Source organism: Rhinatrema bivittatum, chromosome 7, assembly GCF_901001135.1.
Source record: "Rhinatrema bivittatum chromosome 7, aRhiBiv1.1, whole genome shotgun sequence".
Lineage (NCBI taxonomy): Eukaryota > Metazoa > Chordata > Amphibia > Gymnophiona > Rhinatrematidae > Rhinatrema > Rhinatrema bivittatum.
Window position 1 is genome coordinate 259,862,094 of NC_042621.1, and position 23,882 is coordinate 259,885,975.

The window sequence follows — 23,882 nt, forward strand, 5'->3', positions numbered from 1 at the left end:
TCATTTTTCTGAGTAATATGCCTCTTTTGTGCAAAAAAAAAAAAAAAAATATATATATCTTTTCTGTCAGCTTTCCTTGACGGGAAATAATAACAATGCTGATTATGTTGATAAAGTAATAAAATGACCAACCTAAACCTGAGTTAAAGAAAGAGATAGAGAGAGTGCGTCTGTGCGTGTGTGTGTGAGGGGGAGGGGGAGTGCGCTGTCCCAGTAATTGAAAGCCAGAATGACTGCAGAACTTTAACAAGACATGCCAAGGGTGCATTTATCAACCAAACAGATGCTGCTGAATGTGACTCTCGACCCCATTATTCTGGTTAAAGGGAGGCGAATCCTTTGCCAAGGTGAGAGAGAAACATATTGACTCTGAAGGCTAAGGCGATTTAAGAAATCCGGATATGGTAAGGCACTAGGGCAGGGGTGGCTGCAGTGCCTGCAGGAGATAGATTTGCATACAGTTGGAGGCAGTGCATGCAGATCTTATCTCATGCAGATTCATTGTGGATATCCTGAAAACCTGGCCTGTTTGTGGCTCTTGAGGACTGGAGTTGGCCACCTCTGCTTTAGGGCCTGATTTTCCATGCAATTTTTTTTTTTTGCCATAGAAAGGGAAAGTAGCCACAGGCTCTGTGGGGTCCATTTTCAGTTGCTGTGTGGCAAGCAGAGTTAGCCGGATAAACTTATCTGGCTAACTATCTTGGGCTGTATAAAGCAGTACAGCAGCGCCACTGAATATAACCAGCTATCTTAAAGATGGCTAGATAACTATCTGGGTAACTTTAGAACTGCTCTGTAGCCCGACCAGAGTTATCTGGCTTAAGTTACCAGGGCAGCTCTGATACTCAGAGTTAGCTGGATAACTTATCTGGCTAACGTAACGCCACCCCAAAATGCTCCCAGAACAGCTCTTAGCCAGAAATAATTAGCCGCATAACTTGGAGGGAATCAGCCAGCGGGAACTTAGCTGGACAAGTGGAGCTGAATATCGACCTTTATATTTTGCGGGCTTCTACTTTGGGCCTCTACAACAATACAGCTCTTATTAACCCTTAGTGTAATTCAGGTCAGGAGGGAGAACAGGACAGTCCGAGCTTTTAACACACTTCCTAGTGCATTCTGGTATTTGTAGTTTTTGCTGTTGCAAAACAGGACTACAATACCAAGATACCCTAGGTTAGGAATTAAATTGGCCTAATTGATAGCTCATCCTCAGGCCCTATGAAGGACTGACTCTAGGGGGAGTGCGAGAACTGGGACAAATCAGCTGGGGGCAGAGCTCCAGGACACTGATTGCGACAGGAACTTATAATATTGGGGAAGAACTACCATATGGTGCTGGGCTCTCCAAAGCATGGATCCAGGGTGGCTGCCCTGATTCTCCCTTCTCAAAGGATGGCCCTGGTCCTGTGATAACCCAGCTGTGGCTGAAGGGACTTTCTTCTACTGGGAGGAGAACAAATTTAAACTCTCCTATTCTTAGCTTCTATTCAGACATATTAACCCTTTGTGTCCCAGTGTTCTATTTAGAGGATAGCTTCTTAAAAAATATGGGACAAAATCAGCCCAAACCCTAAGTCAAATCTCCCTCAGATATGAGTATGGTTAAAAAGCTAAGCATTTTAGTGTAACAGTGCATGTAGTGCTACTTTTAAAGTTTGTGTAATAACTGCACAAATAACATTGCACTTAATGTGCTATGGTGCATTTATAAATATGTTCTATAACATTTTAAAATGTTGAGACATACTGCCTGCCACAACGTAAGAAATTTTAGTGAGATATTCCATGGTAGCTATAACACACTGTTCAAAAGGTAATGGATACTGAAAGGAAACTCATTTTAATCAGTTCTACCAGATGTACCACAGTAATATGGTTAGTTGTAATAACCGGAGGCAATATATTTTGATGCCAGGGTCTGAGATGCCATCAGCAAAATAAAATGAGCCTGAAGTAAGCCAAAAGAATTTGGAATCAGACTCTGTCGGGATCTGGTGTTGGGAAGGAACCAGGTAATGAAGACATTTGGGTCTCAGTTAAGAACATAAGACATTGCCATGCTGGGTCAGACCAAGGGTCCATCAAGCCCAGCATCCTGTTTCCAACAGAGGCCAATCCAGGCCATAATAACCTGGCAAGTACCCAAACAATTCATCGGGAGCCAGCGGGCGCTCACTTTTCAGCGCCCGCTTTCTTAGCACACGCATGGTTGCCTGCAAGGGGGGGTGCCATGCAATAAACAAATTAGGGGGTTGCCGGTGGTCTGCCGGTTATGAACACAAATGCCTATAAACTCGGCATCGGTTTTCATAACTGCAGTCAGCCGGTTATGAAAAGAGGCGTCAAATTTATCGGCGTCTGTTTTCATTACTGCAGCCGGCCGGTTATGAAAACAGACGCCGAGCATTTTGGCGTGTGTCTTCAAAGCAGCTGGCAGAGGGGTTTTTTTCATTTTTTTTTTACTTTAAAAAAAGTAATGAAAAGCAGTTTTTTTCTGTTTTTCTGTACTTTTTTCCAGTGCGCTCAGCCATTAATGCCTGCTCCAGGCAGGCGTTAATATCTGAGCAATAAATGTGCATCTGAGACGCACATTTATTTTTTTGCATTTGGAGTGAATGAGTAATAGCCTCATTCACATGCATTTGCATGTGATGAGCGCCAACTCATTCACTCCGCGTTGAACGCGCGTTAAATAGGCGCTAATCCCCCTATTGCATTAGGGGGTGGATTAGTTCCTATTTAACCCGCATCTCACAGCAGGTTAAACAGTGCGCTTGGCTGAGCGCACTGTATTGCATCGGCCCCAAAGTTATTCATGAATTTTACTGCAAAAAAAATTGTAAAAATGGACTTCACTATATAATTAATGATATGGAAAACGATGGTTTTATGCCGTAGCAATGGTCATAAATATTAAATAATACCTTTTGAAATATATGTTGGAATTTGTATTGTTTTTATTTACAACATATAGAAAAGATATATAATAAAATAACTTAAACCAAATATAAACTCAAAGAGCACATTACAAATGAAACAAAATTGAAAGAGACTTAGACTCCTGTAGTTCAGCTCTTTAAACTTACAAAAATCCTGTAAAAAAAAAAAAAAAATTATTGGAGACTGATCAAGCCTCCCCAAATGCTCGGATAAAATAGAAGCTTTAACTTATTTTCTAAAATCCAAATAGAAAACGTCCTTCTGGGCACTTTCAGGAAGGGCATTCCATATACTGGGCATAGCCATGGAGAAGGTCATAAGACGTAAGACCTCAGATTTGCCATATTGGGTCAGAACAATAAATCAAGCCCAGTAACCTCTTTCTAAAGGTGGCCACTCCAGGTCACGAGTATCTGGTAGAATCCTAAAAAGTAAATAAATTCCATGCTGCTTACCCCCAGGCATATGCAGTGTGCTTTTTCCAAGTGTACTTTAATAATGGTTTATGGACTTTTTTCTCCAGGAACTTGTCCATACCTTTTATAAACTCAGCTAGACTAATAGCTTTCACCATGTCTTCCGGCAACAATTCTAGAGCTTAATTATGTGTTGAGTAAATAAAAAAAAAATGTTTTCTCCTATTTGTTTTAAATGTACTACTTATTAACTTCATTGCATGTCCCCTAATCCTTATACTTTTGGAAGTAGTAAACAGATTTGCGTTCACTTGTTCCACTCCGCTCATTATTTTATAGACCCCTATCATATCTCCCCTCAGCTGTCTCTTCAGTCTGAAGAGCCCTACTGTCTTTAGCCTTTCCTCATAGGGAAATTGTTCCATCCCTTTTATAATTTTGGTCACCCTTCTCTGAACCTTTTCTAATTCTGCTAGTTTTTGAGGTACGGTGACCAAAATTGCACACACTACTCAAGATGTGGTGTACCATGGAATGATAGAGGCACTATGATATTCTGTTTTATTCTCCATTCTGATCCTAATAATTCCTAGCATTCTATTTTCTTTCTTGGCTGCTGCCACACACTGAGCAGAAGATTTCAACATATTATCCATGATGATTCCCAGATCCTTTTCCTGAATGGTGACTCCCAATGTAGAACAATGCATTGTGTAGCTATATTTTAGATTGCTTTTCTCTATATGCATCATTTTTGTTATGTCTGGCAGTCCACTTAGCAAGGCTGTGGGCTGCCGCACTCACCCGTGCTCTCGATGCCGGCCTGGGCTCTCTGCTCCTTGGTGCAGCCAGCCGCCATGTTCATCTGTTCTCCTGGCCCTCCATTCTGTCTTGTGGCTTGGCCATGCTCCTGTGGCCTAACGCAGCCACTGCTGCACATGAGCGCCGGCCTGCCTCTACGCCGCCATCTCCTCGGGTCCTCTTAGGTGTGCGCACACCCGTCACAACATTTAAAGGGCCAGTGGCGCGAACAACCAGAAAGCGCCTGCCTCTGACCTCTGCTGGAGACGTTAAAAATGCCCGACTCAGGCCCAGTTTCGCCACTTTGCCAGTGGCTGCCTCAGGGGCTGAATTGTTCAAGGATCTGAAAATACATATAACATTCTGTTTGAAGGTAAAACAGCACAAGTCAATGCCTGTTTGCAATAGATGGTTCGATATGTGTGGCATTTAAACACTATTCGGATGTTGAGTGGAGACTACACATCCAAACAATTCAGCCCCTGAGGCAGCCTCTGGCAAAGTGGCGAACTCTGCCTGAGGCAGCCTCTGGCAAAGTGGCGAACTCTGCCTAAGTCGGGCATTTTTAACGTCTCCACCACAATAATGTTTACAAAAGACAATCGGCATTTATTTTGTTTGACACCATTACGGCTTTCATAGATCGCCTCCCTTCTTGTTTTTTGGGTCTGACCTTTGCTGGGACACTGACTCTGATAGAACACTGCCTGCCCTGACCACAAGCCTCTACTGGGCCTGTCTTCTCACCGCTTCATTGTGCTGGCTTGCAACGCCTTCCTTCACGGATCTCCACCATCTCAGAGGCCCGTACCTAAGACCAGCCAGCCTTGGTACCCGAGGGATCAACCTAAGGGGAACGTGGGCTGGTATTGGGGAAGATCCAGTTGGGCCCTGACTCGCTAGCTCCGCCTGCTGATGGGGGGGAACTGCAGGGCTCCTCTCTGCAAGTAGCGCCAACTCTACCTTGGTCCAAGGTGCCACTTCGTCAACAGTTTTGCACTTGTCCACATTAAATGTCATCTGCCATTTGCATGCTCAGTCTCCTAGCCTTGCAAGGTTCTCTTGCAATTTCTCAAAATCCTCTTATGAATTAACAACTTTAGATAACTTTGTCATCTGCAAATTTGATCTGCAAAAATCAGGAGACTATCCCATTTTTCTTTCCAAAAATCCTGATAGATTAAAACTGCTCACAGGCTCCTTTCCTGTCTCCAGGAGAAACTGAAGTGGCAGATTGACTTGCCCAAGAAAATCTGACATGAAACCAAAACTTCCTCTTTTATGTGATTTTATTGGAAAAGTACAACTCTAACAGTAAAATCTAAGCATTCAGTTGCTCGGCCACATCCTACATAGGCAGCTTGTTAAATAATTTTCATTTTTTATTACACTCCTACATAGCCATACATAATAATGGGTTTTCAATTTCCTTGCATCATATTCTCATGATCTCATGACCTCATAGAGCCAATCATGAATGGGGTTTCTTCTTCATCCAGAGATATACTAATTAGTATGATGTAAGCTATAATATGCCCCCTTCCTCCAGCTTAGATCTTATCCACCGTTTTAGATCCAAGGACAAGATAGCCTTTTGTCCTTCATCTTAGATGGAGCATCATTTGATGTTTTTCCTTCTTTCAACTTGAAAAGATATTTATCTCCTATAAAATGGGGAATTATCACAGTTTCATTTATGATCTAATACTCCAGGTGCAGGCTTAAATAATTCTTGATTTCAGACAGTTATGACATAACACTTCATTTCTTAATCAGATCATAAGACTTTATACATATGCAAAAACAAATGTATTAGCTCTGCTTTCTGTTCCATAGCATTACTCTTTGCAGGATTGGCCTAGTAATGAAGACCGTAAGACACATAACATAAGAAATTGCCATGCTGGGTCAGACCAAGGGTCCATCAAGCCCAGCATCCTGTTTCCAACAGAGGCCAAAACCAGGCCACAAGAACCTGGCAATTACCCAAACACTAAGAAGATCCCATGCTACTGATACAATAAATAGCAGTGGCTATTCCCTAAGTAAAATTGATTAATAGCCATTAATGGACTTCTCCTCCAAGAACTTATCCAAACCTTTTTTGAACCCAGCTACACTAACTGCACTAACCACATCCTCTGGCAACAAATTCCAGAGCTTTATTGTGCGTTGAGTGAAAAAGAGTTTTCTCCGATTAGTCTTAAATGTGCTACTTGCTAACTTCATGGAATGCCTCCTAGTCCTTCTATTATTCGAAAGTGAAAATAACCGAGTCACATCAACTCTTTCAAGACCTCTCATGATCTTAAAGACCTCTATCATATCCCTCCTCAGCCGTCTCTTCTCCAAGCTGAACAGCCCTAACCTCTTCAGCCTTTCCTCATAGGGGAGCTGTTCCATCCCCTTTATCATTTTGGTTGCCCTTCTCTGTACCTTCTCCATCGCAACTATATCTTTTTTGAGATGCGGCGACCAGAATTGTACACAGTATTCAAGGTGTGGTCTCACCATGGAGCGATATAGAGGCATTATGACATTTTCCGTTCTATTAACCATTCCTTTCCTAATAATTCCTAACATTCTATTTGCTTTTTTGACTGCTGCAGCACACTGAGCCGACGATTTTAAAGTATTATCCACTATGATGCCTAGATCTTTTTCCTGGGTGGTAGCTCCTAATATGGAAACTAACATCGTGTAACTACAGCAAGGGTTATTTTTCCCTATATGTAACACCTTGCACTTGTCTACATTAAATTTCATCTGCCATTTGGATGGCCAATCTTCAAGTCTTACAAGGTCCTCCTGTAATGTATCACAGTCTGCTTGTGATTTAACTACTCTGAGTAATCTGATCAATGCTGCTCCCTCAAGGGGAGGAGCTAGCAATCTGTAATACTCCGAAGGTGGGGTCAATGATCTGTTGTGGATTGGCTCCCACAGTGTGGCAATCTGTATGATACTGCTCTAGTAGTGTAAGGAATACATACTTAGTGGAAATTGGTGAATCCTTGGGCCGATGGCAGATGACAGTGCCCCCAGGAGGATATCCTGAGAGGGACCACCAGCTAGGCTGGAGTATGGAGACAAACACAGATAGCTCTTTATTAGACAGGAAGTAGAAGCACCAGCGGTGGCAGTAGTGAAATGATGTGCCCGGCAGGGCTAAAGTCCCTCAGATACTGGAACTGCGATCTCTGGGTTGCTGAGCTGTAGAGAGAGACTATAGATAGTGAGTAGATGGGGTATGCTGGATACATAACCAGTAGTAGATGATACACTCACAATTGTAGATATCTTGTAATGGCTTCAGTGCAACAGAGAGTCTTCAGTATATTCAGGAACAGGAGCCATAGGCGAGTACTGGTTCCTATATGCAATCTGGAATAAGAACTCACAATATCTGTGTATGAGATGGCTTCTGGAATAGAAGAAAGTCTTTGGAGAGTTTTAGGAACATAAGCCCTCGTGGAGCGAGTTCCGGTTCCTATCTGCAATCTGTAATAGTAATGTACCAGATATAGGTATGCATTAGCTTCTGAGATAGAAGGGAGTCTATGAAGGGTTTTAGGAACATGGGCTCTCGTGGAGCGAGTACAGGTTCCTGTCTGCAATAGTAACTCACGATCTCCTTACCTGCGATAACATCTTAGACAGAAGGGAGTCTTCAGAGATTAGGAACATAGGCCCTCGTGGAGCGAGTACCTATTCCTATCTGTAATAGAACTCACAGTGTTCACGTCAGCGATCGCATCCAGGCAGTAAGGAGTCTTCTGAGCATTCAGGGACGTAGGCCCTCGAGGAGCGAGTACTGGATCCCGTCTAGCAGTCTGAAATCAAAAAGAGAGAGCGGGTACCTCTTGGTAAGTTTGTGGAGGCAGAGCAGCAGAGAAGTTTCCTCCTTGCTAACTTGATTCGTAGTAGCAAACAAAGACTTTTTAAGTTGGAAGTGGATGACATCACTACAGGGGGACGCCCCCAAGGTTCGCGCCCTTGCCGGTACAAATTCTGGAGCGCGCACGCCCTTACGTCATCAGGAACATGGTGGATCCGCAGCTTTAGGCAGCCCGGGGATTCCAGGAAGAACAGCGAGGAGAAGCCGCAGCAGCATCTGTCCGTCAGACTCGAAGGGAGACTGCTAGACGGGATCCAGTACTCGCTCCTCGAGGGCCTACGTCCCTGAATGCTCAGAAGACTCCTTACTGCCTGGAAGCGATCGCTGACGTGAACACTGTGAGTTCTATTACAGATAGGAATAGGTACTCGCTCCACGAGGGCCTATGTTCCTAATCTCTGAAGACTCCCTTCTGTCTAAGATGTTATCGCAGGTACGGAGGGGATTTGCATGTCACAGCCCCAGAGACTACTGTTGGTAACTTGCAGTGAAATATCACTTTAAATCATACAGAACTATGACTGGAAAAGTCCTACATTGCGGAATTCTGAATAAGAGGGATTTGTGAGAAAAATATACTGAAAAACAGTCCAAGGAAACAAACAGATTCTCACCTTGACTAACAAGGGGAGTCAGGCCCTTGGGTACCCAGTTCTCAGACAACAGAAAAGAAAACGGTAGTCAGGATGGAAGGGTTTTCACACATTCTCTCCCATAGAAACATAGAAATGACTGCAGAAGAAGAACAAACGGTCCATCCAGTCTGCCCAGCAAGCTTTCACACTTATTTTTTTTTTCATACTTTTCTGTTACTCTTGTCCCTTTAAATAACTTTTTTTGTTCTATTTCCCTTCCACCCCCGCCATCGTAGATAGCAGTGCTGGAGCTGCATCTAAGTGAAGTATCTAGCTAATTGGTTTGGGGTAGTAATTGCCGTAATAAGCAAGCTACTCCCACGCTTTTTTACCCAGCCTGTGCAATTCAGTCCTTGTTGGTTGTTTGAATACAAATCCTCTTTTCTTCATCCCCCTGCCGTTGAAGCAGTGAGCTGCGCTGGATATGTATTCTAAGTGAAGTATCAGGCTTGATTCGGGGTAGTAACTGCCGTAACAAGCAAGCTACACCCATGCTTATTTGTTTTACCCAGACTATGTAATTCAGAGCTTGTTGGTAGTTGTCTGAATATAAATCATCTTTTCTTCATTCCCCCTGCCATTGAAGCAGAGAGCTATGCTGGATATGCATTGAAAGTGAAGTATCAGGCATTTTTGGTTTGGGGTATTAACCGCCGTAACAAGCAAGCTACTCCCCTGCTTTTATGTGGATGCAAATCCTTTTTTTCCACATTTCCTCTTGCCGTTGAAGCATAGAGCAATGTCTGAGTTGCATTAACCGTGTGTATGTTTATTGAATAAGGATATTAATCTCCAGGTAGTAGCCGTCATTCCCGCAAGCCACCCCCATGCCTCTTCTCTTCATTCACATCCTCTAGACTTTATGGATCCACAGTATTTATCCCATACTCCTTTGAAATCCTTCACAGTTTTGATCTTCACCACTTCCTCTAGAAGGACGTTCCAGGCATCCACCACCCTCTCTGTGAAGAAATACTTTCTGACATTGGTTCTGAGTCTTCCTCTCTGGAATTTCAAATTGTGACCCCTGGTTCTGCTGATTTTTTTGCAACAAAAAAGGTTTGTCGTTGTCTTTGGATCATTAAAACCTTTCAAATATCTGAAAGTCTGTATCATATCACCCCTGCCCCTCCTTTCCTGCAGGGTGTACATATTTAGATTCTTCAATCTCTCCTCATAAGTCATTTGATGAAGGCCATCCACCTTTTTGGTCGCCCTTCTCTGGACTGCCTCCATCCTGTCTCTGTCTTTTCGGAGATACGGTCTCCAGAACTTAACACAATACCCCAGGTGAGGCCTCACCAAGGACCTGTACAAGGGGATAATCACTTCCCTTTTCTTACTCTATATTCCTTTGTCTATGCAGCCCAGCATTCTTCTGGCTTTAGCTATTTCCTTGTCACATTGTTTGGCCGACTTCAGATCATTAGACACTATCACCCCAAGGTCTCTCTCTTGCCCCATACACATCAGCCCTTCTCCCCCCATCGAATACAGTTCTTTCGGATTTCCACACCCTATATGCATGACTCTGCACTTCTTGGCATTGAATCGCAGCTGCCATATCTTCGACCACTCTTCCAGTTTCCTTAAATCCTGTCTCATTCTCTCCACTCCTTCTGACATGTCCATTCTGTTACAGATCTTAGTGTCATCTGCAAAATGACAAACCTTACCTTCTATCATGTCTGCAATGTCGCTCACAAAGATATTGAACAGGACCGGTCCCAACACCGACCCCTGCGGCACTCCGCTCAACACCGCTCTCTCTTCAGAGTAAGTTCAGTTTACCATCATACATTGTCTTCTGTCCGTCAACTAGTTTGCAATCCAGGCCACCACCTCGGCACTCACTCCTAAGCTTCTCATTTTATTCACCAGTCTCCTGTGCGGAACTGTATCAAAAGCTTTGCTGAAGTCCAAGCGGATGACATCGAGTGCTCTTCCTCAATCCAATTCCTTGGTTACCCAGTCAAAAAAGTCTATCAGATATGTCTGACAGGATCCCATGATCCTGCCTGGATCTTGGCTTTTTGGCTGAGAGAAAGTGACCCATCCAGGCTGCGTAACAGTGAATGACTGGCCATGAACTTAGCAGCGCTAAAATCACTAAAAGCTGAGATAGCATAGGGCCTGAATCACTGAATGCTAAACAAGCCATGTACCTAGTGGAGCTGTAAAACTCAAGCCAGGAAAAGCCCTACTACCAAGGAAGAGGAACCGAAGGACAGCGGTAGAATGGGAGGTGACTCCCACTTGAGCAAGGGGACCCCAGCGGCAGATCGAATGGACCCCCAGGAGGAAGGGGACCCTGGAACCCCTTCAGCAAGGGGACCCCAGTGGCAGATCAAATGGTCCCCAAGGAGGGCATGGACCCCAGCAGCAGATTGGGAGGGGACCCCACAGCAGATTTCATGGTCCCTCAGGAGGGCGTGTACCACAGTGGCAGATCTTGCAGTCCTTCAGGATGGGATGGACTCCAGCATCATTCCAGGAGGTGGAGTTGGGTTCCCCAGATAGGTGTGGAACCCATCGACAGACCAGGGGGCAGAGTTGGGTCCCCTAGGAGGGCAAGGACCCCAGTAGCATTGCAGGAGATAGAGTTGGGTCCCCCAGGAGGGTGTGGACCCTAACGTTGGCATGGACCTTTCAGTGGAGCAGAAGCAGCACCGAGGAGATAGTAGTTTAGATACAACAGATTCCTCCAAGCCAGCACTGCTCACCAGCCCAGTTGCATCTTTTCACATGGGTGAGACATGGGAAAAGGGGGAGGATAATAATACTTGATTAAGCGGGAAAGCAAGAGGTCCTTTCTATTTTATATGGTGGTATACTGTGGAGGACAACAACCCCAAATTTCAAATATTAAATGTTATTGCGACTTTTGTAAAAATGTATATGGTTCTGTGGCCTGTAACTGTCAACCACAAGTAGATCAGTGTGCTGTTTGACATTCTATTAGTGATGTATATAGTCATGTAGAAATGTATATACTTATTTATTTTATTTATTTAACATTTTTATATACTGAAATTCATGTAGCAAAGTTACATATCATTTCGGTTTACATTATAACAGAAACAAGCATGTAAGAATGCGATTACATCAAACCGGGAGAATAAACTTGGATCAAGGAACTGGGGAGTAACTTATAAAGATAACGATTAGGTAGTGAGATTCTATAACTGAAACCTGGCTGAGTATCTGGAAGTCATGTTACATGGTACTTATATAGTTTAATAAACCTGTATATATTTGTACATACTGCCAGCCTTGTTCACAGTCCCATTTGTTTTCCTGGGGTGAAGGGAGGGAAATCCCACCCACTATCACCTTCCCAGATGGAGACACTAGGTGCCAGGTTGGTCCCTGATGCAGGAACACCCCACGAGGTAAGCAGTCAAGGGTGCGTTACATTACCAATAGAAGGAACAGCTATTTCTCAAATAGTTAGAAATGAGACTACTTATGTGTGTGATTGAGCATGTGTGAGTGACTCTAGTATGTGAGTGAGTGAGCATGTGGGTGAATAAAAGAGACTATGTATGAATGATAGTGGGAGTATATGAGTGAGCATGTAAGTAAGAGATATTAGATGTGAGTAAGCATGTAAGAGAGAGTGTGTAAGTGAAAGCACATGTGTGTGTATGAGAGTGATGAAGCATGTGTGTGGTAGACTCTGTTTGACAGAGGTCTCTTTATTCTGTATTTGATGTCAGTCCGTTTGTGTTTTGTATGTGTGATTGAGGTGAGGTATTCTGCTGTCATGTAGTTTCTGTAGGGATCTACAGCAACCTGGCTTGTTCTTTTTTTCTAATTAGGAGATGTATTGGTGTTTTAGGGCCTGGCATTATAATTGTAGTATTGCCCTTTCATAGGTAAGGTTGTTACTGTTTGAGTGCTAACAGTTACTGCTGTTTTGGTATAGGAGGTGTACTAAATAGTAATTGTAATTTAGTTTATTCATGGTCTTCTGAAGGCCAAGCCCACACCCAATGTGCTTTACAATAGGCCTAATACCATATGGTTCAGGTGTCTCTTTTTGCAGGGTTTTTTATTGGCACCACAGCAGTGCATGCAAATATTGTATACAAGTTGTTGTAAATTATATTTTTACCTCAGAGGATTGTAGTTAGAATGTCTTTTTTTATGTAAAATTGTTATTTATAAATACATAATTTTTTAATTGTAATGTGTGAAGGGGTGGGGGTGGGAGGCGTAAAACTACAAGGTTCGCCTAGGGTGCCGAATACCTCTGCACCAGCCCTGGGCTAATCCAGTCTTACTTTTTCAGGCACTTCAAAGCGAATAACATTGAAATCGTCAGTTCAGTTTGCTGCGGCAGTCAAAGAAGCAAACAGAATGTTGGGAATTATTAGAAAGGGAATGGTGAATAAAACGGAAAATATCATAATGCCTCTGTATCGCTCCATGGTGAGACCGCACCTTGAATACTGTGTACAATTCTGGTCACCGCATCTCAAAAAAGATATAATTGCGATGGAGAAGGTACAGAGAAGGGCAACCAAAATAAGGGGAATGTAACAGCTCCCCTGAGGACAGACTAAAGAGGTTAGGACTTTTCAGCTTAGAGAAGAGACGGCTAAGGGGGGATATGATAGAGATGTTTAAAATTATGAGAGGTCTAGAACGGGTAGATGTGAATCGGTTATTTACTCTTTCGGATAATAGAAGGACTAGGGGGCACTCCATGAAGTTAGCATGTGGCACATTTAAAACTAATCGGAGAAAGTTCTTTTTCACTCAACGCACAATTAAACTCTGGAATTTGTTGCCAGAGGATGTGGTTAGTGCAGTTAGTATAGCTGTGTTTAAAAAAGGATTGGATAAGTTCTTGGAGGAGAAGTCCATTACCTGCTATTAAGTCAACTTAGAGAATAGCCACTGCCATTAGCAATGGTTACATGGAATAGACTTAGTTTTTGGGTACTTGCCAGGTTCTTATGGCCTGGATTGGCCACTGTTGGAAACAGGATGCTGGGCTTGATGGACCCTTGGTCTGACCCAGTATGGCATGTTCTTATGTTCTTAGATACTGTAAGTATTTCCTTATCCCGAAAAGGGATTACAGTCTAAGGGCCTCATTCATCAAGGTATTTTTCCATATTCACAGAATGTGAGAAAAGCCGTAGTGAATCAGGCAATAAGTTTGTACCTGAGGCAATGGAGGGTTTGCTCTGGTTTTCAGGATATCCATAATGAATATGCATGAGAGAGATTTGCATGCACTGCCTCTATTGTATGCAAATATTTGATATATTCACTTTGGATATCCTGAAAACCAGACCTATTGGTGGCACTCCAGGACTGGAGTTGGCTTCTCCTAGTTTAAAGTATCAAACACTGATCACAGCTGTTCCCCCATTCAGTGGGTAATGCAGCTGGTCAAGGATGCCGATTTTTAAAAATGGCTCCAGAGATGATCTCAGAAACTATAGACTGGCGAGCCTGACATTGGTGCAAGGCAAAATGGAAGAAGCCATTGTTAAACAAAATCACTAGTCATATACATAGACATGGTTTGTTAGGGAAGTGTAAACATGGTTTTAGCAAAGGGAAGACTTGCCTTACCAATATTTAGATGTTTTTTGAAGGTTTAAATAAACATACAAAGGTAAGCCAGTTGATATAGTGTATCTGGATGTTCAGAAGGCATTTAACAAAATCCCTCATGAGTGACTCCTCAGGAGATTAAGTCATGGGATAGGAGGCAATGCCCTGTGGTGGATTAAAAGAAAGCAGAGGTTAAAAGTCAGGATACAGAGGGTAGAACTAAATGGATAGTTTTCCAAATGGAGAAAGTTCACTACTGGAGTACCACAGGGATTGTTACTGAGGCCTGTGTTTAACATATTTTTAATGATTTTGAAAAGGGAACGATGAGTGAGGTGATCAAATTTTGTAGCTGACTCACTTATTCAAAGTTGTTAAAACAGCATCAGATTTTGAGATACTGCGGAGAGACCTTGTAAGATTAGAAGACTGGACAACTGAATGGCAAATGAAATTTAATGTGGAAAAGTGCAAAGTGATGCACGTATGAAAAAATAATCCCAACGACAGGTACATGAAAAGGACCTTAGAGCCCTTGCGGGACAATATCTTGAAATTCTCAGCTCAATATGTGGCAGCAATCAAAAAACAGCATGTTAGGAATGATCTGAAAAAGAATGGAGAATAAAATGGAAAATACCATATTGCTTCCATATCAAGCCATTGTGCGACCAGATATACAATGAGTATTATGTGCAGTTCTGGTCAACCCATCTAAAAAAAAACAAACAAAAACAGAAGTAGAAAAGGTTTAAATGAGGCTGACAAAAATGATAAAAGGAATGAATCAGCTCACCTGTGATGAGAGGCTACTCAGGCTAGGGCTCTTCAACTTGGAAAAGAGATGGTTGAGAGGGGACATGAGAGAAGTCTATTAAATCATTACTAGGGTGGAACGGGTAAATAAAGCGTGATTGATCACCCTTTCAAAAAAATACTAAAATGGGATACTCCATGAAGCTAGCAACCAGCAGATTTAAAACAAATCATAGAAAATACTTTTTCTCTCTGTGCACTATTAACTATTAAGCTGTGGAATTTCGTTGCCAGAGGACATGGTCAAGTTGACTAGCATAGCAGGAAAAGTCCATAACAAGTTTATTAGCCAGGTAGACGAAAGAAAGCGACTGCTATCCCTGGGAGTGGTTAACAAGAATTAAATCAACTTTATGGGATCTGCCAAGGTACTTGCAACCTGAGTTGGCCACTGTCTGAGACAGAATGCTGGGCTTGATGGACCCATCCTGGCATTTCTTCTCTTCTTATGGATAGATACCAATAATGTCTCCGTACTGTGGCCCTCGTGGCAGCCACACTGGAAGTGGTCTAGTGCCCCCTGATTTTCCAAAGTCTCCTGGAATTGTTTAAATATTGTCTTCTCCATCAGTTTGCTCAGGATAGGGATGATTGAAATGGGCCGGCAATTAATAGCCTCAGTGATATTAGAGAATTGGTCAAACAATTGTTTTTTTTCAGTGGGCCAAGGAGAATACTCCCAGAGACAGGGGCATTGATAACAGAGGTCAAAAAGCTCCCAAAAGAACGTTTTAAGGCTTGAGTCAACCTGAATGGGTAAGCATCCAGTAGACCATCATCAGGCCATAACTGAGAAATGGAGCATCTGAGAGTTATGGGGCGGATTTTCATACTCCGCGAATAGGCCTACTTTTGTTTGCGCTCCAGGCGCAAACAAAAGTACGCTGGATTTTAGTAGATACGCGCGGAGCCGTGCGTATCTGCTAAAAACCTGGATCGGCGCGCGCAAGGCTATCGATTTTGTATAGCCGGCGCGTGCCGAGCCGCGCAGCCTACCCCCGTTCCCTCCGAGGCCGCTCCGAAATTGGAGCGGCCTCGGAGGGAACTTCCTTTTGCCCTCCCCTCACCTTCCCCTCCCTTCCCCTACCTAACCCACCCACCCGGCCCTGTCTAAGCCCCCCCCTTACCTTTGTCGGGGGATTTACGCCTCCCGGAGGGAGGCGTAAATCCCTGCGCGTCAGCGGGCCTCCTGCGCGCCGGGACGCGACCTGGGGGCGGGTCCGGAGGGCGCAGCCACGCCCCCGGGCCCGCCCCCGGAACACTCCCGACACGCCCCGAAAACGCCACGCGGTTCGGGCCCGCCCCCGACACGCCCCCCCCCCCGAAAACCCCGGGACTTACGCGAGTCCCGGGGCTCTGCGCGCGCCGGTAGGCCTATGTAAAATAGGCTTACCGGCGCGCAGGGCCCTGCTCGCCTAAATCCACCCGGTTTTGGGCGGATTTAGGCGAGCAGGGCTCTGAAAATCCGCCCCTATATTTCTATTCATTTTGGGGCGGATTTTCAGAGCCCTGCTCGCCTAAATCCGCCCAAAACCGGGCGGATTTAAGCGAGCAGGGCCCTGCGCGCCGATAAGCCTATTTTACATAGGCCTACCGGCGCGCGCAGAGCCCCGGGACTCGCGTAAGTCCCGGGGTTTTCGGGGGGGGCGTGTCGGGGGGCGTGTCGGGGGCGGGCCCGAACCGCGTGGCGTTTTCGGGGTGTGTCGGGAGTGTTCCGGGGGCGGGCCCGGGGGCGTGGCCGCGCCCTCCGGACCCGCCCCCAGGTCGCGTCCCGGCGCGCAGGAGGCCCGCTGACGCGCAGGGATTTACGCCTCCCTCTGGGAGGCGTAAATCCCCCGACAAAGGTAAGGGGGGGGCTTAGACAGGGCCGGGTGGGTGGGTTAGGTAGGGGAAGGGAGGGGAAGGTGAGGGGAGGGCAAAAGGAAGTTCCCTCCGAGGCCGCTCCGATTTCGGAGCGGCCTCGGAGGGAACGGGGGTAGGCTGCGCGGCTCGGCGCGCTCCGGCTATACAAAATCGATAGCCTTGCGCGCGCCGATCCAGGTTTTTAGCAGATACGCGCGGCTCGGCGCGTATCTACTAAAATCCAGCATACTTTTGTTTGCGCCTGGAGCGCAAACAAAAGTAGGCCTATTCGCGGAGTATGAAAATCCGCCCCTTTATATCTACATTTTACTGATTTTTAAAATGTAATGGCGGAAAATTTCCCTCTCCCCCCACTCACAGCCTGCAGTGAAATAGTCCAACTGTCACTGCCCTGCACGCACTGGCAGTGAGCCAGGAATAGCCAGTGGGCATCAATGACTTGAGTAATATTAATAACTGAACACTCCGTAGGGCTTTATAATAACCTTTATACTTTTGGTCCTATGTTTCCATTTCTTAATTGCATGTTTTGAGCTCTGATGATCTATCGGCTTTTTCATCTACTCATACAGTATAACTGTAGAAGTGGAAACAGTCGATTACCATAGGGACTTTTATAGCTGCATTACAAATCTCTTTTGTGAGCTTTCCCTCACACAGATGAAGTATAAAAATACTTGTCACACCGGCCTGATGGCTGTGTGGCAGTGCTGAATGCTGCTGTGCGGAAGGTCTCTGTTCAATTTCCCTAGCCCGGCTTCTGCATTTTGGGCTGACCAAGACTGAAGAATGCTGCAGAGGCAACGTTCCAGTCCCGCTGTGAGGAAGGGAGTCCCAGCCAATGCACTGTGGCAACACCTAGTGGCCAGGTTCAGAATACGTTTGTGCTGGGTTATCGAGGGAGCTGTATCCTTAAGGGAACAACACACATTGACTGAGTTAGATGGAGGGAAGGGAGAGGGTTATAAGCGTATGTGTGTTTATCCAGGATATTTGTGAATGACCATTTATGGAGCCATAGCCCTAGACAAGGCTAGTTTTGATTGTACTTGAAACCCAGACAAGAAGGAAGAAACTGGGATAAACACCGTGCCTCCTACCCTCAAAAAAGAATGTATTATTATTTGGCTTGTGTTTTCTGATGTGGTACCTTCTGTGTTTCCAGCCAATGGCCATGTTATCCCCTAATCTCTTAAGTCTGTTCTCTCTGATGTGTTATTTCCATTGTGCCTCCATAGGGGTGGATGACCCATATCAGCACGGACGTGGTGTAGCATTGGCTGACTTCAATCGAGATGGCAAGGTGGACATTGTGTATGGAAACTGGAATGGCCCACATCGCCTCTACCTGCAGATGAGTGCAAATGGGAAAGTGCGCTTCCGGGTAAGATTTTGGAGACATTGCAAGGATTTTCCTGGTGTATTTTGGATACAGAGTAAATGCAGGAATCTGGAAGGCTAGTGCAGAAATTTCCAAAAATGGTTCTCACATGAAACTGGCCCTGTTCACTAAGCTAAAAATCTGCAGAAAACAGCTTTGCTCAAAGAACCAGGGCAAGGGTTCTATCCCCATTGCTCCACATTGATCGGCCCAGAGGAAAAGGGCTGGTTAACCCAGGGGAACTCTATCTTTCAAAGTCTGATCTATACCCACCCCCCCTTCTCAAAACCTGATCCACAACTCCTCACCCTCACTAAAGCCTGTTCATTACGCTCGCCCCACATTAACAGCCCGAAGGCAGCCGGAGACTCCCTTACCTCCTGTTGGCTCGCCAACCAGCTCCACCTTGCACTGTGACCCACACGTGTAGTGGATTAGGGCTGCTGATGGTTAGTGGGGGGGGGGGGGGAGAGGAGGAGGAGAGTACACAAAGATTAAGGACCACGCATTAGCTCCTTTAATGCCACCCTGTTTCATAGGTAATGGCCAGATTATCCTGGCCCCCACCCTGCCATTTTCATCATTTTAAATACCTGGCTGCTCCTTTTAGTGGATCATGCCCACCATTTGTGAATTACGAAAAAAATCTGTGTAAATGGAGGTGCTGCTGTGATGTCGCCTCTGAATAATCGAAATATAAAGATAGCATGAGCAGCTTACAGATTTACTCAGTGAAGGAGCTATTTGAAAATAGAGGGTGTAACCAGAATAAGACACCTGTATTTTTCTTTCATTCCAAAAAAGGTGAAATATGTAAGAAATGGAATACATTAGGACAAAAATGAAAGGAAGCCTTGGTAAAATGGTTAATAGAAGATAAAGAGCCAAGAGAGGAGGAAATCTATATTTTGAAGAATCTGACCAGCCCTACTGCTGGAAGAAGATAAGAACATAATTTATTAATTAAGCATGGCAGTGTGTACCACACAAAGAGGTTCCTGTTCAGTAAGCCGGTGAGCTGACAAGTTAGCTGGCTGAAGTTAGTCCGGCTTGGACAGACTTAGTTGGGTAAGTTATCCGGATAATTATGAATATTGGAATCAGCCGGATAGCAACTCCGCTCAATTATCTGAATACGTTTTAGCCAGCTTAAGTACTTAATTCTTTGCCACCGGGGTCAGGGAGCCTCGGAGCAAAGAATTTCCTCCCTGCCTGAGCTCACCTCATCACGCGGCGACGCACCTCCCCCGCCAACATCATCACCCGGGGCTGCAAGGGCTCCTTTAAAGCCCAGCCCTGCTTTTGGCTCGCCCTCTTCGGCGTCTCCTGCCTCCTCTCCCGGATCAGGCTGAGGGCTCCCGTGCTGCCGGCGCCGACCCACCGGGGTCAGGGAGCCCTGGAGCAAAGAATTTCCTCCCTGCCTGAGCTCACCTCATCATGCGGCGATGCACCTCCCCCGCCGACATCATCACCCGGGGCTGCAAGGGCTCCTTTAAAGCCCAGCCCTGCTTCTGGCACCGTGCGCCGAAGGAGCATGACTAAGGGGCCTGCCCCTTAGTGCGCCCCTTTGTGCTCCCCTCACCTCCTCCCCCGCTCCTTGTCTCGCCCTTTCCCGTACCCTTACTGCCTCTCCCCGCAACACTTCCCCATTTTGTCGTGCCAAAGACTCTTCCTGTATGATTACAAACTGTTGTACCGCTCAATCCTTGTGATTTTCGATGATCCATTGCCCATCTATGTGCTTTTTCGTCCTCTGATGCTTGTATATAACTCCCAGCCTGGCTCTTGCCATATGCGTTTTATCTGGACAGTGTAGCCCTCAATCTGAATGTCTCGTCTCATTATTAATCATTTGTATTGTTGATTATATCCTATATCGTTATTATAGCCTATATCATTGATTATAGCCTTCCATTTTGCAACTTCTATTATCAACTTTTATCACCTATCAATTGCTTGAGACTAAACTCCTTATGGTATAAATTCACCAGGCTTCCTGTTTACTCTGTTTCCCAGAAATTATTCTTATCTTGCAGTGTTTCTCTCTTTGCCTATCGCCTCCTCCTACAACATGCCCCCTTTTTCCCACACCTCGCCCAATTCCTTTCCCATCCCCCGCATCCACCGCCCTTTTCTCAGATCACCACCCCCTCGCCTCCCTAATCCTCAAACCCAGCACAAATCCTTACTCCCCATCCTTATCTCCCCCATTACACAACTACTCTGCCTCACTACCCTATCCCTCATTCTCTTCAGTGCCATTCCCTATCTAAAAAAATGCACCTCCTTGATGACCTCTTACAAGACCACAATCCTGACATCTGTGCAGTCACCGAAACGTGGCTCAAGGATACGGACACTGTTCTACTGAACCAACTCCCGTCCCATTCTCATGACATTTTCTCCATTCCCAGACCCCCAAAAAAAGGAGGTGGCCTCCTCCTTATTGCTAAAAAAAAGCCTTAAACTCACTCCCTTAAAAATCAGCCCCCCTCCCAACCTTGAAATCGGCTTTTTTAAATCCCCTGTTCTACAAATCTGCCTCACATACGCACCCCCTGATCTCCTGGAACATAATCCCTCACCTCTCGTTGAACTCATTGCCAATAGCATCGACAATGACAAGCCAACCATCCTCCTGGGTGATTTCAATCTCCATGTAGATTCTATCCCCCCTCAACTTCTTGTGAAACATTCCTGACTACCCTTCATGCCCTAGGTTTCACACAAACCATTTCAGCCCCTACTCACAAGGCAGGTCACACCCTTGATCTTATTTTCACCAACCCTGGTATCCAGGTTACTTCTCCCCCCACCTGCACCCCAGTCCCGTGGTCTGATCACTCAATCATTGAATCCCATCTCACAGTTAGTGCCACTAACACCTGCAATCAAACCCAAGATAATAAATCTATGTCCTACCATAAAACCTGCACATCCCAGGAACTTTCCACAGCCCTATCCGAATCCCTAAACAAAATCGACTGCTCCACCCCTGATACTGCACTCAAATCGTGGGTCAACCTCACCCAGAATATAGCCAACAAGTTATGCCCCCTCAAGCAACGCTCCTCCCCTTCCAACAAGAAACCCTGGTACACCAAGGAGCTGCTTCAAATGAAACTCAATCTCAGACATAAAGAAAGAGTTTGGCGTAAAAACCCCAACCCCCAGCACTCCTCTGATTACAAATCCTACCTACACTCATACCGCCACGCCATTCAAAATACCAAACGCGACTTTTATGCTGTTAAGATCCACCAATACACATTCAACCCCAAAGCTCTCTTCTCCTACGTCGCATCCCTCACCTCACCCCCCACCCCCGCAACCACAGATGTAGAAACAAGCTCAAAATGTGAAGAACTTGCCCGCTTCTTCCACAACAAAATAACCAACCTTCTCCTCACCCTCCCACAAGCAACCACCCCGCTACTCTGCCCCCCACAGTCCAAACACAACCCACCCCCCTCCCCCCTGAAAAATTCATTTAACACCCTGGAGCTCACATCCTCAAAGGAAATCGAGACAATTCTTAGGAAATCTAAACCAGCATCCCACCCACCTGATACCATACCTACGAAATCCCTTCTCTCCATCCCCAACATCATTGCCCCTCCTCTAGCAGAGATTAACTGCTCCCTTTCCTCCGGCTCAGTTCCTGATCCCCTTAAACACGCAATAGTCAAACCCCTTCTCAAGAAGCCCTCTCTCGACCCAAAAAATCCAGCCAACTATCGTCCTATATCCAATCTCCCATTCATCTCTAAAGTCATGGAGAAAGTTGTAAACAACCAACTTTCCGAATACCTTGATGACAACGACATTCTCCACCCATCACAGTTCGGCTTTCGCAAGAACCTAAGCACAGAAACCCTCCTCCTCTCTCTTACCGATTTCCTCCTCATCGGCCTTGATCAAGGGCAAAACTTCCTCATCGCTTTCCTTGACATCTCCGCAGCTTTTGACACTATTAGCCATGATTTACTAATCTCGCGCCTTGCCGATATCTGCATCGCAGGCACTGCTCTCCTATGGTTCAGATCCTACCTTTCCAACAGACGCTTTTCTATGAAACTAGGTACCTTTGAATCCTCCCATTTCATCCTCTCACATGGGGTTCCCCAAGGTTCTTCCCTCTCTTCTACTCTATTTAACATTTACCTCCTCCCCCTCTGCCATCACCTCTCTGAACTCGGCCTTAAATTCTACATTTACGCAGATGATGTCCAAATCATCATCCCTATCCAGGACTCACTATCTGCGACCCTAGACTTCTGAAAAAAATGCCTCTCCTCCATCAACACTTTTCTGGCCTCCTCTCATCTTGCCCTCAATACCGCTAAAACCGAACTCCTCTTCATTCATAACCAACAGTCTCTCAAGATCTCCACCTCCAATGACCCCATGTTCACCACATTCACCTCTCAACAACCTGTACGCAACCTTGGCATCCTAGTTGACACTCAACTGAATCTGAAAAACCATATTACCTCCGTCATAAAAGGTGGTTTTTACAAACTCATGGTCATAAAAAAACTCAAGCCCCTTCTCCACACACACAATCTTAAAACTGTCATTCAAGCTATTTTATCTTCAAAAACTGATTACTGCAACGCCCTCTACCTTGGCCTCCCCCAATCCACCATCAGGCTGCTACAGATAGTCCAAAACTCAACAGCAAGGATTATTAGCAATGCTCGTAAATCTGACCATATAACTCCTATCTTGAAGGCACTACACTGGCTCCCCATTTCATACCGTATACTTTTCAAAACTCATTCCATCTTACACAAAGCCATTTACAATCAAAAATTTCCGTGGCTCAGCGAACCACTTAAACTTACCCAGTCCTCCCGTTCTACTAGAACGATCCACAAATGCACATTACAAATCCCCACACTTAAGAAAGACTGACTTACAGCCACAAGAGATCGTGCCTTCTCGATCGCTGGCCCCACTCACTGGAATACCCTACCCCTCCATCTCCGCCTTGAGCCATGCCCCCTAAAATTCCGAAAAATGCTAAAAACATGGCTTTTTCACCAAGCCTTCCCAGACTAATTGCTCTCCAACTCCTGCCCTCCCGCTTCTCACAGTTGTAACCCTTATTACTCCGACGAAATGTGTTGAATACTGTAATTTTGTACATATGCTACCCCGCTCCTTTTGTAATTACTTTTTGTTCCATTATTTATATCTCTAATGATTTTGCACTGTTAATCCTGTCTTCTTCCCTACCTTCTCTATTTCTCTTTTTGGTTTGCTCTATTTTCCCCATCCCCTGTTCATTGTAATTTCCATTACTTTTTGTTTAATGTAAACTGATATGATGTGTATTTTAATGTTGGTATAGAAAAACTGTTAAAATAAAATAAATAAATAAATACTTAGCGGGATAATTTGGAGGCAGTGAGAGCCGGGCAAACGAGTACTGACACCCCTCCACCAGAGTATTTATTCAGCTAGGCATATTTCAGACTGGACTGAGTTGGGAAACACAGGGTTAAACTACCCTGGAAATTAGCTGGAGACTTGGGAAGACAGATAGATAG

At 45.1% G+C, this 23,882-nt stretch overlaps 1 protein-coding gene across 5 annotated transcripts in view; it reads left to right on the top strand.

The window, feature by feature from the left end:
• The window catches only part of CRTAC1 (cartilage acidic protein 1), a 399,993-nt gene that overhangs the window by 290,144 nt on the left and 85,967 nt on the right, over positions 1 to 23,882 (top strand). For all 5 annotated transcript variants that reach the window (XM_029610137.1, XM_029610138.1, XM_029610134.1 and 2 more), the window contains one exon: positions 18,185 to 18,330. In XM_029610137.1, the coding sequence (XP_029465997.1) occupies positions 18,185 to 18,330 (146 nt within the window). The remainder of the gene's footprint in view (positions 1 to 18,184; positions 18,331 to 23,882) is intronic.